Here is a 20,055-nt window from a genome sequence, read left to right as displayed (position 1 = left end):
ACAGTCAATGGCATACATGTAAAAATAAATCCAAAATTGTACATTTCTGGTCACTGCTTGCGGGGCTGGGATTCGAATAGTGGGACGCGCCCACATGTGAATCCCAGCCCGTCACTCACCTACCTGGTCTTCCTAGGGCGTGCGCGCCAGAGCTCTTTCATTTAAAGGGCCAGTACTTCCCTAATTAGTGTATTCCCCTGTGCTCTTGTTATAAGTACTTGCTCCTCCCTTGTATCCCTGCCGGATCTTTGTTGCCTTGTGCCCTAGAGAAAGCATACTGTGTTCCTGATATCCGTGTACCTGATCCTTGTTCCGTTACCTGACCCTTCACCTGTGCCGCCTGCTCTGACCTACTTCTGCCTTGACCACGTCTTGCCAGTTTCCTTCCTGCCACGCCACATCCCAGCAACCTGTGTGAACGAGTCATGCCAGGGGTAAGATCATCCTGCAGCAAGACCAACCCGCTTTGCGGCGGGCTCTGGTGAAAACCAGCAGCACCTTAGACTCCGCTCCCAGGCACGGCTCACGTCATCATCCACACAGGCCAAGAGGATCCACCACCTGCTGTGACCCTTACAGTACAATTGGTGGCACAAAAACCAAGCCCTCATATGGCTCTGTATGTAGAAAATTTAAAGTGTTATGATTCTTAGGAGAGGAAGGAAAAACGAAAGTGCAAAAATGAAAAACCCTGAGTCTTCAATGGGTTAAGACATTTTAAAAATTGCAATATTCTTAGGTTGAAAACGTGATATGTTTACCAGTTTGGCAGGTAGAAAAAAAAAGAGCCTACCTGGACTCAATGTAACTGACTTAAATGGCTTCTTCTGCAGATGTTTGGTCCAGATGGGCTCTCCCACATTCCCCTATCTTTATTCTATCGAAAAACGTTAACAATTTTTTACTTGGCAATTTGTACATTATGAGGGAGATTTATCAAGAACTGCCTGGAGGAAAATTTGCTGAGTTTCCCATAGCAACCAATCAGATCGCTTCTTTCATTTTTTTAAAGGCCTGTGAAAAATAAAGAAGAAATCTGATTGGTTGCTATGGTTAACTCAGCATATTTTCCTCTGGACAGGTTTTAATAAATTAGTCTCCCTAAGGCTGGAATTCCACTTTTTTTTTTTTTTTTTTGTGAAAATGCCAAGAAAAACGCTGATTCTGCTGCACGGCTTTTTTTTCACCAAAAAACGCTGCAGCCAGATGTTAGCTGTAAATCAAGAGAAATCGCAAAATTCTTATTCCACTTGGCGTTTTTCACTTTGGCTTTTTTTTATCCTTTTGGCGTTTTTCAGATCGTTGGTAATCACAGCATATTGAGCCACTGGCGATTTTGTTTTTGTCAAAATCGTGGCGTTTTTCTCCCATAGAAGTCTATGGGAGTGAAAAAACGCCAAGAAAAACGATATGTGGGTTTTAACTTTGGCGTTTTTGCAGGCGGTTTTTATTTTTTTTTGGACTTTAGCGATCAAAAAAAGTGATGGAGATACCGTTTTTTAATAAAATTTCATAGGTACCATTAAAAAAAAAAAAAAAAAAAAAGATACAGTAGTGAAGGAAAAAATTGTATCTAACGAAATGCATCTTTTTTATAACAACATTTTTATTACTTTTTAAACGGATCAATTAATGTGGGCGGGCGGGGACCTAAAAATGTAGCCGCCAAATATAAAAAAAAATGTAGTGTGTGTGTGTTTTTCACTTTTTTTCTTTATTTTTTAAAGTGTTTTAGGTAGTTGTTCCATGATGGGAGTAGTAGTACCTGTACTAACTGACAGATAGCCGTTGCGATCCTCCTTTATAATGTATAGATGCGGCCACTCTTCTTTCGTCCCCTGCACTGCCGTATATATACACAAATTCATATTTCCCGCAGAGAGCTGTGATTGGCCAGATGGTTGCAGCCAATCACAGCTCTCTGTGGGATATATGAAAATGTGTGTATATACGGCAGTGTAGGGGACCATAGAAGAGCGGTCCACATCTATACATTATACAGGAGGATCACAGCTGGTGTCAGTAGTGACATCCGCTGTGATCTTTCCTTAACTGCAGGTACTACTACTCCCAACATGGAGTACACTCTGCTCCATGCTGTGAGCTGTAGTACCTGCATTAATAGACAGATTGCAGCGGGTGTCAGAAGTTACACTCACTGCGATCGGTCTATTAATGCAAGTACTACAGCTCCCAGCATGGAGCAGAGTGTGCTCCATGTTGGGAGTAGTAGTACTTGCAGATAAGAACAGATCACAGCGGGTATCACTACTGACATTCGCTGCGATCGTCCTGTCTATAGCAGAGATGCAGAGCGGCTGTATACAGCGCTCACATCCCTGCTCTGTACTCCGGCCCCTCACTCATTCATATTTCCCTCAGAGCTGTGATTGGCTGCAACCATCCGGCCAATCACAGCTCTGGGCGGAAAATATGAATGAGTGATGTTCTGTTCACATCACTGGCCGGAGTACAGAGCAGAGATGTGAGCGCTGTATAGAGCCGCATCTGTTACATTATGGAAGATCGTCAGGACTGACACCCGGGGCGATATGTCTATAGTACAGGTACGACCACTCCCATCATGTAACAGTGTGTTCCATGCTGGGAGTAGTAGTAATACCTAAAAAATGTAAAAAATAGAGAAAAAAAAGTGAAACACACACTTTATTAAAAAATAATAAAAATGTTGTTATAAAATATATACATTTAGTTTAATAAAAATTTTTCCATCACTGCTGCATCCTTTTTTTTTGGGTACCAAAAAACAACTGCCAAGGTGCCATTTCCACACAAATGAAAAAACACCAGAAAAAATGCCAGATGCAGGACATTGCACTGGCGTTTTTTCAGGCCTTTTTTCTACCCAAAAAACGCAGCACAAAAAACCAAGTGGAATCCTAGCCTGTGTGTGGTTTCACACCCTTCTTTGTCTGCTGTGAGATGCATCTCTTTGGACACATTCTCCCCAAGCAAGGTAGAGACCCTCTCAATCCCATCAATTATCGTGCCATTTCCCTCAAAGGGGTACTCCGGTGGAAAACTTTTTTTTTTTTTTTTTTAAATCAACTGTTGCCAGAAAGCTAAATAGATTTGTAAATTACTTCTATTAAAAATTCTTAATCCTTACAGTACTTACTAGCGGACTAGCGGCTGTATAGTAGAGGAAATTCTTTTCTTTTTGGATTTTTTTTCTGTCACGACTACAGTGCTCTCTGCTGACACCTCTGTCCATTTTAGGAACTGTCCAGAGCAGCATATGTTTGCTATAGGGATTTTCTCATGCTCTGGACAGTTCCTGACATGGACAGAGGTGTCAGCAGAGAGCACTGTGGTCAGACAGAAAAGAAATCCAAAAAGAAAAGAATTTCCTCTGTAGTAAACAGCAGCTGATAAGAACTGGAAGGATTAAGATTTTTTAATAGAAGTAATTTACAAATCTGTTTAACTTTCTGGCACCAGTTGATTTAAAAAAAAAAAAATAAAAAATTCCACCGGAGTACCCCTTGAATCTAGATGCCAAGCTCCTCACCTCTATGCTAACTTCCTGTCTTAAAGAAAAACGGTCAGCCTGATCACCCACTTTAAACCCAAAACACTGGGTTATAGAGTGGGTGACCAGTAGTCCAAACAGGGATTAGGGCTGGTTCACATCACGTTTTCTCCCATACGGGAGCGCATACGGCAGGGGGGAGCTAAAACCTTGCGCTCCCGTTTCAATGAGCCAGCCAGAGTGAAACGTTTGGTCCGGTCGACTCATTATTGCGCTGTATGCGCTTTTTTCCCGGACCTAAAACTGTGGTCAACCACGGTTTTAGGTCTGGTTGTAAATGCGCATACGGCGCTTCAATGAGCCGACCAGACCAAACGTTCCACTCTGGCCGGCTCATTGAAATGAATTACATACGGGAGCGCATAGAAAGGCATACGGGAGTGCGAGGTTTTAGCTCCCCCCTGCCGTATGCGCTCCCGTATGGGAGAAAATGTGATGTGAACCCAGCCTAAACCGTATGCTTTTTTAAACTGTATACGGTTTTTAAAAGTGCATACAGTTCTGTCTGTTTTTATAAAAATTTGTCAATTTTTAATGGGATGGGGACTTTAGCATGCAAATGCACATGTTGACCATGTTTTTGTCTCCGGTTTAAAAACCGTACTTCAACCGCATACGTTTTTTTTTTTTTTTAACATGGACGTCAATGGGAAACGCACATGTATACAGTTCCATAAGGGAAACCGTATATGGTTTTTACTTTGCACATGCGCATTTGCATCCTAAAGTCCCCACCCAACACCCCTCCCATTAAAAATGGACAAAATTATCAAACATGTTTTTTATTTTTTTTTTTATAAAAACGGACGGAACTGTATGCATTTTTAAAAACAGTATACAGTTTAAAAATGCATACGGTTTACTTTTTCCCATACTGTTCAATCCGTTTTTTTGCCATACGGTGCAAAAACGTGATGTGAACCCAGCCTTACTTAATTTTGTCCAGTAGGTCCTGGGCTGCCGAAATCCCACAGCTCAATTCACTGAATCGCTCACAGGACGCTGGGCCTCGCCGGCTGGCTCCCCCTGCCTCTGGCCGTCAGCTAATGCCGCCCCCGTAATTAGCATTTTCATTTTTGGCAACTCCACATTCTAGTGCCATAAGAATACATCCTGATGACGTGAGAGCTTTGACTACAGCAAGTGCTCTGCAGAGCAGCAGTGGGCACGCGCTGCTTCCAGTGAATATGCTAATTACGGGGGAGCTTTAAGGCAGCCCATAACTCAGGACCTACTGGATGAAATTAAGTGACCCCTTGTTGGACTCCTGGTCACTCACTATATAACCTAGTGGGTTTAGAGAGTGATCAGGTTGACAGTTTTGCTTTACTATGTATTTACCTCGCCTCATCCATTCTGACCAGGTCGAATTTGTAGTTGGTTGGCAGGCTCCGGATGATAATATTCGAATGATTCTGAACCTGATACAGTGGTCAAATGCCTCCTTTACTCCCTTTCTGGCCTTGGCTTTGTGTCTCTTGGCCCTACATTTTCGCAGTCTTCTCTAAATATGGCTTCTTTTGTCGGTGTCCTATGGCTTATTCATTCATCCCCGACAGCTCACCTGAAACTCCCTTCCTCCTCTACCCCGGTTTCTATTTCCAAAACGCACTCGCCAGGGTTGTCCTCTTTCTCCTGCCCTATTTTCCCTGGTCATGGAGCTGGCTGCCCTTTTCAGGGCAGACCCAGATATCCATGGAGTGACGGTTGGCTCCTCTGTTTACAAGGCTAATCTTTTTGCAGATGATCTGTTATTGACCCTCTGATGACATTGCCTAACTTATTTCAATTGCTTACTGAGTTTTCTGAGCTGCCGGGCCTACGGGTAAATGTAGCCAGTTCAGAAGCATTGTACTGTAATCTGTAATTGGAATTTGTGACTTGTCTCTGGGCCTCCCCTACCTGGGGGTAAAACTCATGTCAATTACACTCCGCTGTACCGGTCTCTCTGCATATCTAGAGCAGTGATTTATTTTCATGAGAGAATGGAGGGCTTGTCGGTTCCACACTTGCTTATATTTTATGTGTCTCGTATAGCACAGTTTGCGCTTGTTAATGCATCAGGTGACCCACCTTGGTTGGGATACCTGGAGACAACCTTGATTTCCACCTATGCTTTTCCTTCCCTCCTGTGGTCCTCCTGTCCTGTTACCTCCCTTCTCCGGCCCAGGTGACACTGTATGCTCTCTTTGGCAGCTGGTGAGGTTCAAATTCTCCTTGCAATCGCCTGTCTCTCCTCTTTTTTATATTTTCTTTCTAATTCTTTGTTCTCGCCAGGGATGACCCCTACTCATTTTAAATGGTGAACAGATAATGGGCTCACTAGGTTACAGGATCTTTTTTGTGGTAAAACCTTGATTTCTTCACTTTGCTCTTGAGACACGCCTTACCAGAAAGAATTTTTTAGGGTGCATCAGGTCCTTTTTTATTTTGCTTCTAAGGCCCCCAGAGATATTGTTGGGAACACAATGTTTTTTGAAGCTTTTTTTTTTTATATTCCCAGGGATGGTGGGACTGTTGTCCTTACTGTATGGTCATTTCAATTTTCCACCTAAATTCAAAACGCTAACCTTAAATTTATGGAGGCATGGGAGAATGACATCCACTCCATCCTTTCTCTGATTTAATGGCAGGAGTGCTGTACAGGGATTAGCAGAGGGAGCTGCCAGGTGTATTTGGCAGAGAAGTCTCAAAATTCTTCATAGGGTATACCTGGTCCTGTCACAATTGCATGCCCCTCAGTCTCTCCCCTCTGCTTCCAAGGTTGTCTACAACAGGGCACTATGTTTCATACATGGTGATGCTGCCCTGTGGCGGCAACATTCTGGAAGCAGGTCCTTTATCTTTTAGATGAGGTTGTTTCCTATCTTGCCACGGACCCCCCTAATATGCCTTCTTGGCCATAAGCCTAGGAGGCCACCTAACCGTTCCTTCCGACTAGCAGAACATGTCCTGTTACAGCCTCGTATCCAATGGAAGACACTCTTATTGTCAAAAGTTATAGCCCACACTAACACAATCATGCTTAATAAGAAATTTTCAGCGATCCGCGAGGATGCTGTGGAGCTTTTTTCCAAAAGTTTGGGACCCTTGGATGTCATCCTCCCACTGCCCCGACACACTGTATGTCTCTGTACTGATTTATCCATGGGACTGTCTGGGAATAATGGCCAGCCACCGTTAATGTACCCTTTGTCTGCTCATGCTTGTGGCCTTTTGGCCCCCTAAACATGATGCTGTTATTCTGTTTTAATTTTCTGGAAACCTTTACTGTGTTTTGGATCCATGTTATTTACACTGAATGCCCTGTTGGGCTCTGTTTATGTACTGTATGCCATATCTTTGGTGAATATTAAAAAAAACGCTTAATGGTTTGTTTGGTATATATACGTCATACAACGTAAAAAAAATAAAAAAAAATGCGCAGCATCTAAGTTCCATTGTTATTTTATTTAAGCTTTCTACAAAAAGTTATATACAAAGTACAGAGGTATATATCAGATGGAGTAGGAATGTCAAGAAACAACCATTTTTAGCAATACACATAAAGCTAGAGATGTGTTACAGAATAAAATCCTCTGTAAATCTGTTTTTATATAGTGCAGACTGAAGGAGTGAGTTAATGAGTACAGTACTTAGGTAAGGGGTATTACTGCTTTCCTTTACAACGTCTGTGCCAAACAGGTCACTATGGCCCTTAGGCCAGGCTCACACACTAAAAAGTTTGTTTAAATAAACCAAAACAAGAGATAGATAGATTATATATATATATAATTGTATACGGCTAAGCAAGAAAAAACTAAACCAACAAAGTTTATGAATAACTGCACCAAACTGCCATGTGTGATCCTGGCCTTCGAGTACCGTCTAGTAAGAAGCAGTGTGATATTTGTACAGTACCAAACTCTACAGTATTTTAAGACTAAATTCATACAATATGACATCTTTTTCATAACAATCGGATTATAAAAACATCATGTAAACAGGCAACTACTCTTTTTATGAGTGGGACAACATTTTGGACCCAGGGCTCAAGTCCTGCAGAAACCCGTGGGAACTGAGTTCCTGCACTTTTTCCATGGCAGAAACACAGTTCCCATTAGCAGAAGTCCTGCAGGACCAGCGCTTGAGTGGAAATCTTGGGTGAGTTCCCACACTTCATTCCCCAAGAACTTGACCCCTGTTTGGACCCATATAACTAAAGAAAATACCCTAAAATGTACCAGCACTGTTTTCCATAGTTCTAAAGATCACTAAGCCCTAGTATTGTTACATATATCTACTGTAGATTTTCTTTTCAGTATTTAATTTCAGTTTGATCCCGAAGCCAGGCACCCATGCAGTGCATTTAATATTAGAAAATAAAATACAATACCATATGTCTGTTGAAGCCTCTAGGTATTCTATGTGTTCCTAAGCAACACAATATATTATAAGGCTTTATCTAATAAAATTTAACTATTGTATGTGTTCATAATTAATGGAAGATCATTAAAAAATGTAACATGTACTCAAATAGATAAAAGTAACAAAGATAAATAGCATTAATAATGATACAATAGTAACATGACAAAGTATCCTTGGTCAAATTTCAATGTAACAATGCCATTGTACAATGAGAGGTGAAGTTTATGCATTTATAAATACAGATATCTACAATAAAAGATGCTTACAACATGTATATAATTTCAGATACCTGTGCTAAAGGATCTGAGAACAAGCAGAGGAGGAATGTGTTTTGATGTGAAAATAATAGAGCCAGTTATGTGGTCTGCTGGGTACAGAAATGTGTAGAGAATTGTGATGGGTCCCTAACTTTAGAAGAGACTACATTTACTTGGCAATTGCCAATATTTATGAATGCAAAAGGCATGGAGTGCCACTGCCTTCTGCATCCTCACACACCATCTAGAACACATTATTGTTTAGCTCAATGCGCTGGAGCAGACGAGATACCAGCTTCTCTAAGAATTTGGCACTGTCTTTTCCAGCCTGGAGAACCTCTTCATGGTTTGCCGTGGCTTCACTGTTGTAGTCCATCACTGCTTTGTTTGTAATGAGGGACATGCCCAAAACTCTGAGACCACAATGTCTGGCCACAATTACTTCTGGTACAGTACTCATACCTAGAGAAAAGAAGACAGAATCATTTAGGCAAGCATGCAATTACAATGTAATGCAATAAATACTGCTACCTCACTTTTGTATTTGTTTATTAGTAGATGTTTCTAGTGTGTGTGTAATCCCAGATTATGTGGACTTTACATATTATATACATTTAATCAATCGATTTTTTTTTTACGTCACTTTTATTTTTTACATACCAACGGCATCAGCTCCAAGGCTATTAAGGAATCTACATTCAGCTATGGTCTCAAAATTGGGTCCTCCAAGGCTACAATACACTCCTTCCCTTATCTTCTCTGAGAATCCCAGCTCTTCTCCAACAGCCAAAGCCAGCTTCCTTAGGCCCTTCTCGTAAGCATCAGACATTGCAGGAAACCGTGGTCCAAACCTGTGTAACAGACCATGGGTGGTTAGTCAGGATGTGACAAAAGATGGAAAGGGTGTTTCAAGTGTAGTACTCTGGTGGAAACATTTTTTTTTTTTTTTATTTTTTTTATTTTTTTTATATAAACTGGTGCCAGAAAAGGTAAACAGAATTTTAAAGGACTTCTATTAAAAAAACCTTTACCCTTCCAGTACTTTTTAAAAGCTGTATGCTGCAGAGGAAATTTTTCTCTTTTTTAATTTTTTTTCTGTCTTGTCCACAGTGCTCTCTGCTGACACCTGATGTCCGTATCAGAGCTGGAGAAAATCCCCATTGCAAACCTATGCTGCTCTGGACAGTTCCTGAAACAGACAGGTGTCAGCAGAGAGCACTGTGGACAAGACAAAAAGAAAAGAATTTCCTCTGTAGCATACAGCTGCTAAAAACTACTGGAATGGTAAAGATTTTTTAATAGAAGTCATTTACAAATCTGTTTAACTTTCTGGCACCAGTTGATTTAAAAAAAAAAAAAAATAATAATGTTTTACACCAGAGTACCCCTTTAAATTGGTCGCCATAACGAGATACCCTCATCTTTATGCTCTATCACAACATATTAACATCAAGTAAAGGACCTCCCTGACATCGCTTGTTACATAAGGTATTAAATTCAGTGGACTCAGAGTCATGTAATATACCTTATGTATCTTATATGTCTTGGTTACAAATATATATGTTATATATCAGAGTATGCTTCTTTCTTATCGGGCTCTTTTGCTTACCAGCCCCATAAGCTCCGAAACTTTCATTCACAATGAAAAGCAACTTAAAGGAGTAGTCCGGCGCACACTTTTCTTATTTTATCATCGGGCTGCAAAAAAAAAAAATAAAAAAAATAAAAAAATAAAAAACACACACACACACACCTTTCTCTTACCTGCAAACGCGCCCCAGGAGCTCCTGTACAGGTGTTCGGTCTGTTTGCTTCTTACTTCCTGTTACCCGGCACGTCACACAGAGCTTCAGCCTATCACCGGCCGCAGCGATGTCCCACCTCAGCCAGTGATAGGCTGAAGCTCCATGTGCCGGGCTAACAGGAAGTAAAAAGCAAACAGCCCGGCGACCGAACACCTGTACCGAGCTCCTGGGGCGCGATGGCAGATAGAGTTTTTTTTGCAGCCTGGACCGGATAAAATAAGACAAGTGCGCGCTGGAGTACTCCTTTAATTGTAACTTAAAGATCACTGGCAGATCTGATTACATTACATTATATTATGAAGAGGGGGAACATGAGCAGGATGATTAGAGGAGGAGTGAGTTGAGAGCCAGAAGCAAATAGACTACATAAAAGCATCCTTTGAATATTGGATCTCACCCCAGTGATTGATTCACAGCTAAGACTGCCCTACAATGTCCTCTATGCTGCCGCTTCTAAGGGTGTACTAAAATGGGATATAGGGGAGCATGACCTTCTCTTGTGTATGTGAGAAATCTATAGGAGACATAGTAGAGGCTAGGCTCTACCCCCTAGCTCAGGCAGGACTGGAAATTAGAAATGAAGCCTGTAGAGCAGAAATATAATTCCATATACAATTGATATAATGGCCTAAAATAATGCTAATCATTATGTACATGTATGACAGCTTATCCTGAACAGTTACCTGAAACAGATACGCTTTTACATTATTTTAATACTTTGAAATCCCACCTTTCTTCATTAGGACCAGTGAGTGGATTCTGTCCAGCAAATCCTGGCATATTTATGTGATCCATAATCACCATAATGTCCCCTACTTTATAATCTTGGTTCAATCCTCCAGCAGCATTGGTGAGAATGACCGTTTCAACCCCAATCAGGTGAAAAACCCGTATTGGAAATGTAACCTGGAAAAAGGAAGGAAAGAAAAGGAAAAAAAAAAAAAAAAAAAATTGCTACATATCAGTTTGTTTTAAAACTCTACATTTTAAACCCTATCCCATTTTCACATTAAACTCCTGTAATACAGCAACTATGGTTTATCCATTATTCACTGTCTACTAAGAACTGGGAAAATACCTGAGAAAATTTGGAAGGGATACCTTAACCCCTTAAGGACTCAGCCCATTTTGGCCTTAAGGACTCAGACAATTTAATTTTTACGTTTTCATTTTTTCCTCCTCGCCTTCTAAAAATCATAACTCTTTTATATTTTCATCCACAGACTAGTATGAGGGCTTGTTTTTTGCGCGACCAGTTGTCCTTTGTAATGACATCACTCATTATATCATAAAATGTATGGCGCAACCAAAAAACACTATTTTTGTGGGGAAATTAAAACGAAAAACGCAATTTTGCTAATTTTGGAAGGTTTTGTTTTCACGCCGTACAATTTCTGGTAAAAATGACATGTGTTCTTTATTCTGAGGGTCAATACGATTAAAATGATACCCATTATTATATACTTTTATATTATTGTTGCGCTTAAAAAAAATCACAAACTTTTTAACCAAATTAGTACGTTTATAATCCCTTTATTTTGATGACCTATAACTTTTTTATTTTTCCGTATAAGCGGCGGTATGGGGGCTCATTTTTTGCGCCATGATCTGTACTTTTTTTTGATACCACATTTGTATATAAAAAACTTTTAATACATTTTTTATAATTTTTTTTTTAATAAAATGTATTAAAAAAGTAGGAATTTTGGACTTTTTAAATTTTTTTTCGTTCACGCCGTTCACCGTACGGGATCATTAACATTTTATTTTAATAGTTCGGACATTTACGCACGCGGCGATACCAAATATGTCTATAAAAAATGTTTTTTACGCTTTTTGGGGGTAAAATAGGAAAAAACTGACGTTTTACTTTTTTATTGGGGGAGGGGATTTTTCACTTTTTTTTTACTTTTACTTTTACATTTTTTTACATTTTTTTTTTTTTTACACTTGAATAGTCCCCATAGGGGACTATTCATAGCAATACCATGATTGCTAATACTGATCTGTTCTATGTATAGGACATAGAACAGATCAGTATTATCGGTCATCTCCTGCTCTGGTCTGCTCGATCACAGACCAGAGCAGGAGACGCCGGGAGCCGCACGGAGGAAGGTGAGGGGACCTCCGTGCGGCGTTATGAATGATCGGATCCCCGCAGCAGCGCTGCGGGCGATCCGATCGTTCATTTAAATGGCGAACTGCCGCAGATGCCGGGATCTGTATTGATCCCGGCACCTGAGGGGTTAATGGCGGACGCCCGCGAGATCGCGGGCATTGGCCATTGCCGGCGGGTCCCTGGCTGCGATCAGCAGCCGGGATCAGCCGCGCATGACACGGGCATCGCTCCGATGCCCGCGGTTATGCTTAGGACGTAAATGTACGTCCTGGTGCGTTAAGTACCACCTCACCAGGACGTACATTTACGTCCTGCGTCCTTAAGGGGTTAAAGGGGTACTCCGGCATAAAACATCTTATCCCCTATCTGAAGGATAGGGAAAAAGATGTCTAATCGCGTGGGTCTCGCCGCTGGAAACCCCTGCGATCTCCGGTGCAGCACCCTGGTCCTCCATGCACGGAGCGAACACTGCTCCATGCCAGAAGACTGGCGATTACAGCCGTCACGCCCCCTCCCATAGACATGAATGAAGGGGGCATGGCATGACGTCCCGAACACTGAAGCTCCAAGCTTCCTGTTCTGGACACCGCGGGGGACCGGGATAAGATGTTTTTCGCTGGAGTACCCCTTTAACAAATTCAAAACAGGTAATACCAGAATGATTTTTCATTCTCCTGAATACTGGTTGTAGGGTGTTCTTTGTGTACCCCGGGTATGTTGTAAATGAATACTGACACTATTTACATGCTATTCTCACCTTCCACAGTGGGTAACCCTCATAGGCATGAAACCGTCCCTGCATGCACACACATGGCTTTCCATTCAAATTTCCAAATATAAGACGTCCAGCATGTCCAGGAACTGCAAAATTTAGAAAAATAGAACAAAATCAAGAAAATTATATATGTCTGCACCCCTGCAAAGAAGTTTGACAGCCTTTTCATAGCAAGCTTGGTATAGCAGCCTTGTATAAGATTATGAATTATTTTTATCAATTCTCAGACTCAAATGAACTTGGGATTTTTAGTATGTAAACCTTTTATACCATAAATCCTATTTGCTGTACCTGTACTGTGAGGGAAGTTGGGAATGTCACTGTAGTTGAAAGCCACCTGATCCTTCAGGAGTTCACCCAAACCTCCAAGTCCAGAGCCACATACAATGGCCACTGTAGGACGATGCTCTGTCTTGGACAAGAGCCATTCTGCACTGTGCTTGTATTCTTCATAGGTGTACCTAAAACACAACAAAAAGACAGGGTTAAGACAGCTCAAATTTACTAGACTAGAGGAATTTTCCTAAACTTTTCATTCCTATGGAAATAATAAAGTATAGTGTTGCCACAAATGTATTTTGTTCAGTAAATTAGTAGGCAATCCTATAACTAAAGTTTTTTTTTTTTTTGCATAGGAGTCAATGTGGGAGAGTTATCAAAACCTGCATAGAGGAAGAGTGGAGCAGTTGCCCATAGTAACCAATGAAATCATAACCTATAATTTCAGTACAATTCAGAAAACATTGTCTACATTAGTTTGAAAGAGTACCTGTGGTCAGTCCAATAGAATTAAGTTTTTTTTTGCATACTTTTATAGTATGGGATGCCGTGACTCAAACGATGATGTTCCTTTTTTTCCTACACCCCCATTTTCAAAGTCCAAAATAAAGTGTGAATGTTAAGCTCAGGGAGATGTGATTGAGGCTTCAAAATCCACCCACCCCCAACACGATTGACTCTCAGCCTCCTCATCACACCCTGTCTTTAGTCTAGCATTTACACCTGATTTCGCGATAAAGTTCTGCCCATGTTACAATTCAGTAAAAAGTAAAGATAGTCAACCAAAGACAGTAGTAAATCCCCTTGATCTCAGGAACTAGGGGACACAGTGAAGTTAGGATTGGCAGAAACCAGTCCAAATCAAACATGTTCAATCCGGATGAGTATTTTTTTCCCCTGTTTTTTTTATGTAAGAGGAGTGGATATTACTTGGTATCAACAAGAAAATATATAGGAGTACGCATATGAATGATTTATTGCACTTGATATTAGCATTCTGAGTCACTACCCCCTGAAGTTGCAAAGGAGGCACATGACTGAATGGTCTGTGTCTAAATAATGCCTGGCTTCACAAGAACATAAGGATCACCACATGATTCTTAACTTAGTGAGCCACAGTTATTCCAAGAATGAAGGTTAATACCTCTGCGATAGAGTAATAAAAATACTTCTTACATATCCTTTCGGTTTAAAAGTGGGGCAAAAAAAAAAAAAAAAAAAAACCTGCTTACACTTTTTTCTTCTAAAGCACAGAATTTTTATTTCACATCCCAGAGATGTCCTCACATTACATTTCTTAGCTAGGCTCGATTTACAATATGCTGTACAGTGTCAGTTGAAGGTATATTTCAGTATATACAGTAGCTAAAAGGCTGCCACAGTACCATCCTTAGTGGCATTTCTCTTCTGTTTGTTTGTGCCGTGTACACCTTTATGGAATGGCAAAGCAGACTGGGCTATTCCCTACAGCAAAGAAAAGGAAACCCCTTAATGTAAACCACCTGAATGGAGGTGAAAGTAAAACTCATGGCCTTTGTTAGGTATGGAGGAATATTGATACATTTGTCATACACACCAAATGAGCACTGAAAACCTGGCCCAACCCAGAAGAATTTGTTCACTTATAGATAGGAGTGAGGATTTATTGCTCAATATCGCTTCCAAACTCTGTATGATGATGTAATGGTGACCATATTGGTCGTCTATCAGATTTTCAACATTGTATCAATGCACCAGCTAAAGACAAAACTCCATGACATTGTTGTTATCTTAAACTTCTATAAATGCTGTCAAACCTCCTGGATAATAACAGGACAGATCTCCCATAAGTGTAGTATGGTCTCCTGCAATTGTTAGGGAATTTTGGTAATCATTCCTAAATACAGGACACTACTTAACACGATTATCTCTTGAGAGAGTAACTGTTGAGATGTGAGAGAAGTGCGGGTATTTTAATGGATGTTATTAACCTACTGATGGCCAAGGGAAGACATTCTCTGCCAGGGCACTGTTTATGGTGGCAGACAGGTGATTAAGAGGGTGTGGCCTACATTTGATTTTAAAGGGGTACTCCGCCCCTAGACATCATATGCCCTATCCAAAGGATAGGGGATAAGATGTCTGATCGCAGGGGTCCCACCGCTGGGAACCCCCGTGATCTCTCCTGCAGCACCCCTGTCATCTTATGCACTGAGTGAACTTTGCTCCGTGCCTGATGACAGATGATCCAGGGGCCGGCGGATCGTGACGTCATGGCCCCGCCACCTTGAGACTTCAAGCCCCACCCCCTCAATGCAAATCTATGGGAGGGGGCATGGCAGCCATTACGCCCCCTCCCATAGACTTGCATTGAGGGGGGCCGTGATGTCACTAGGGGGCGGGCCGTGATGTCACGATCCTGTATTGCCTGTCATCAGGCATGGAGCGGAGTTCACTCTGTGCACAAGATGACAGGGTTGCTGCAGGAGAGATAGCAGGGGTTCCCAGCAGTGAGACCCCCACGATCAGACATCTTATCCAAAGGATAGGGGATAAGATGTCTAGGGGCGGAGAACCCCTTTAAAGCTTACGTGCAGGTATAAGGTCCCACTGATACCTGTTCCCAAAAGTGTCAACTATACTGTTATATCATCATCATGTACCAGGCTGGAAAAGGTGGATACAGTCCTAGGAGAGAGTCTCCAGCCCACCGGAGCACCTGAAAGCTGAACTCATTTATGCAGGCTAAAGTCAGCAACCGCAGAGCCGAGAAGTTTGTGACGAATAAAATTACAGTAACTTCGCTCTTCTCTATTTATAACTATGCAAATAGAGACACCACTCTGATTACTACTGCTAATTATCTTTTTCTTGGGGCACTGAGAAAAATGAGTATAAAGTAGTTGAGACTTGGAAGAAAAAAAAAAATAAAATGCTCTGCAGTACTGGGTGTGCAAAGGATCTGCCAGCTCATAACTTTATTAGAAATAACAAAATCATTGTAGGTGCATTGCTCAGAGAAAAAATAAGGGGGGGGGGGGGAATGATATTAACACTACCACAGAAAAATCCAGTAATAATACCAATGAAAGCTCCCTGATGATGAATAGAGGAAGTGGAAAAATAACAGAAACGCAACATGAAATTCATGAGAATCAAATCCCTGTGTTAATCTGTATGGAGAAAAAAAAAAAAACTTTATATATGACCTCTAAACTTTGCTTACAACCAGTCTGTACAATTGTAAATTCAGTCCCTAGGTATTATCCTACAGGATTTCAATGAGGTCTGAATTTTTAAAGCGGGTATCTGGTGAAAACTGTTTTAACCTATGTGCCCGGGCTTGGAAATAAAATAAAAAAAGCTTATACATACCTCCCTCACTCCTCGCTAGGCTCCAGTATCAGATGGTCCCATCTGCGATCGCCGACACTTGGCTTCTCTTAGCAGCAGATTGTAGTGTTTGCAGCGGGCGTATGTCACACTGCGGCTCCTCCAAACACTGACTGAGGCTGGACACTGCTGCAGCTAGTGATTTTAAACCAGGGCACAAAACAAAAAAAAAAAAAAAAAAAAAAACTGATAACCCCTTTAATTTAAAAACATATCACCTCTTCTACCACATTATTTTCTGTGACTACATATAATGACTACAATACATGTAACATCATGACAGGATCATGCGAGCCCCAGTCCGTCACTCACCTGGTGCTACTCCTGCCCCCGCCTCTCTGCTCCGGCACGTGTGTCCCCGTCCCCTAGGGTGCATGCGTGCCGGAGCTTTAAGATTTGAAGGGCCAGTGCGCTCATTAGTGTAATTCACCTGTGGCTCATTGATAAATTCCTCCACCCTTCTCCCTTCCCTGCTGGATCTTTGTTGCCTTGTGCTTGAGAGAAAGTATTCCTGAGAGTTGCTTTGCCATGTATCTGACCATTTGCTTTGTGACTTGACCTTGCTCCTCTGCCGCCTGCCTATTGACCTCCTGCTACGTCCTGACTAAGATACTGTGCCGCCTGCCTTGACCTTCTGCTATCCTGACTACAAGCTGCCTTATCCCTCCTGTGCCTCGCATCTCCTCAGCTGCCTGTGTGGTCAAGCCGTGCCAGGGGTAGCGACCTGGGTGCCGCCTGCTGAAGCTAGTCCATCCTGCTTTGAGGTGGGCTCTGGTGAAAACCAGCGGCACCTTAGACTCCGCTCCCTGGTACGGTCTGAGTCATCACAGGTCCAGCTGATCCACATCCACCGGAGTTCCTGTCTTCTGAAAGGTGAGTGTTACACAAATGATAGACATGTACCCAACTTTACAAAGGTAAGTGAATCTTGTATGATACCTACTGCCCAAAGATTTAATTATAAACTAGGGTTTTGTCAAATAGGATTTTATGTTCTGCCTGGAAATGATAACACTACCACAGAAAAATCCAGTAATAATACCAATGAAAACTCTGATGACGAATAGAGGAAGTGGAAAAATAACCCTGGTTGGAACATAACCAGCCGCTCTACAAAAGAAACTAAACAGAGCATTGCACAATAACTATACTTCAATGACCTATTATACAAGATAACCCATTATACCTCCAGAGATTTATGTAAACAAAAGGTAGATCTAGCATAATCTAAATATAAAAATAGTTACAAATATTATGTCAATAGTTAAATATATTATTCCATTATTTCCTTATTTTTTAGGTAGACACTGTGGCTGCAGAGAGGCTATACCTCTTCAGATACACTATAACAAAATGTAATAAGGGGAGGTGATATGTTACTTTTTTCTATAATGGATGGGAAGGGAAATTAGAAAAAATAAAAAAAATATAAAAAAAAGCCAGACTCTTTCCCATAATCTCTCTCCTTCTTCCCTTTACACAGACATGGAGTTAGTAATTTTAGCTACCTTCAGAAGCAGCTTATAAAAAGACTGTTTTAGGCTGGGTTCACACTACGTTTTCTCCCATACGGGAGCGCATACGGCAGGGGGGAGCTAAAAGCTCGCGCTCCCGTATGTGACCGTATGCGCTCCCGTATGTCATTCATTTCAATGAGCCGGCCGGAGTGAAACGTTCGGTCCGGTCGGCTCATTTTTGCGCCGTATGCGCTTTTACAACCGGACCTAAAACCGTGGTTGACCACAGTTTTAGGTCCGGTTGTAAAAGCGCATACGGCGCAAAAATGAGCCGACCGGACCGAACGTTTCACTCCCCCTGCCGTATGCGCTCCCGTATGGGAGAAAACGTAGTGTGAACCCAGCCTAAAACAGCTCACATTGGACCTACTAATAACTGTAAGCTATCGCTAGTGTTGGTTGCAGGCGGACAGAATTTTAAAAAGGGGTTATCCAGGAAAAAAAATTTTTTTATATATATATCAACAAGCTCCGGAAAGTTAAACAGATTTGTAAATTACTTCTATTAAAAAAAAAATCTTAATCCTTTCAGTACTTATGATCTGCTAAAGTTGAGTTGTTCTTTTCTGTCTAAGTGCTCTCTGATGACACATGCCTCGGGAACCCCCAGTTTAGAAGCAAATCCCCATAGCAAACCTCTTCTACTCTGTGCAGTTCCCGAGACAAGCAGAGATGTCAGCAGAGACACTGTTGCCAGACAGAAATAAAAACTCAACTTCAGCAGCTGATAATTATTGTAAGGATTAAGATTTTTTTAATAGAAGTAATTTACAAATCTGTTTAACTTTCTGGAGCCAGCTGATTATATATGTGTTTATAAAAAGTTTTTTCCTGGAATACCCCTTTAACTGTATGGCTTTCCAATGCTCCAGATATCATCTGCCAGTCTTTTTCCACATGCCAGCAGTAATAATATGCTGTATAGGCAACATTAATGCCAGTACACAGGGCTGGAGTGGCAGTGTTTTTTTATTTTAGTACATATTCTGCTGGCAGAATATTTTATTGATATTATTGCCTTCAGAACAACCACTTAATGTAAAGCAACCTAGCTTTAGCTGTAAAGGGTTCCTATCACTTTAGAATACCTAAAATGTCATGGTGACATGTATACAACCCCCCTCCACTGCTGGGGGGGGGGGGGGAATTGGTCCAATTGCTGAGACCCCGACTGATCTATAAAACAAAGGGGCAGAAGTGCTGAGCTGGGTACAGTGTCCCTTTTTGTTTCTGATCTGCTTGGCTTTCCTTGGAGAGCTGTGAATGCAGTAAATGGATTAATAGAAAGTCTACAAGAGTTTCAGTGAATGCATACATTACATCAGTGCTTCCCAAGCGCAGTCCTAAAGTATCCCCAACAGGTCATATTTTCAGGATTTCCATCTTTTACAGAAGATATAATTATGATCAGTGAATCAGGCATCACCACAAGTGATGTCTGTGTGGGATATCCTCAATTCATGACCTGTTGGTAGTACTTGAGGACCGCACTATGGAAACACTGCACTACATGCTTCACTATTCAATTAGAAACAGCCCCTTTTTAATGAGCAGTGAGGGTCCCAATGGACCACACTGATCAAAAAAAAAAAATCTCTAATTTTTTATTTTTTTTAAATGATAAATACCCTTGATAGAATTGTTCTGTGTATAGGTCCTTCAAAAAGAGATGTAAGATGCCAATTTCTATTAAATGGGCACTGTTACTTAGAAGAATTGCCATGTTGTAGAGACTAATCAAAAGCGAGTGTTCAGACCCTGACCGATAGCTTGAATAAGCCAGGAGAAGGGTGTGCTAAGGAGACAAACTTATAATGTAAGTCTATAGCAGTGGTCTTCAACCTGCGGACCTCCAGATGTTGCAAAACTACAACTCCTAGCATGCCCGGACAGCCAACGGCTGTCCGGGCATGCTGGGAGTTGTAGTTTTGCAACATCTGGAGGTCCGCAGGTTGAAGACCACTGGTCTGT

General features: G+C 41.4%; 1 protein-coding gene across 2 annotated transcripts in view; it reads right to left on the bottom strand.

The window, feature by feature from the left end:
• Window positions 1-6,984: 6,984 nt before the first annotated feature.
• Window positions 6,985-20,055, bottom strand: part of PNP (purine nucleoside phosphorylase) — a 43,836-nt gene continuing 30,765 nt past the window's right edge. For both annotated transcript variants that reach the window (XM_056528292.1, XM_056528287.1), the window contains exons 2-6: window positions 13,208-13,377; window positions 12,899-13,002; window positions 10,753-10,928; window positions 8,878-9,068; window positions 6,985-8,679 (exon numbers count right to left, since the gene is read on the bottom strand). In XM_056528292.1, coding sequence (XP_056384267.1) covers window positions 8,462-8,679; window positions 8,878-9,068; window positions 10,753-10,928; window positions 12,899-13,002; window positions 13,208-13,377 — 859 coding nt within the window. In that variant the 3' untranslated portion in view covers window positions 6,985-8,461. The remainder of the gene's footprint in view (window positions 8,680-8,877; window positions 9,069-10,752; window positions 10,929-12,898; window positions 13,003-13,207; window positions 13,378-20,055) is intronic.

The sequence above is a fragment of the Hyla sarda genome, chromosome 1 (assembly GCF_029499605.1).
Source record: "Hyla sarda isolate aHylSar1 chromosome 1, aHylSar1.hap1, whole genome shotgun sequence".
Lineage (NCBI taxonomy): Eukaryota > Metazoa > Chordata > Amphibia > Anura > Hylidae > Hyla > Hyla sarda.
The sequence above is the reverse complement of the archived record's forward strand: the minus strand, read 5'-3'. Positions and strand labels throughout refer to the sequence as shown.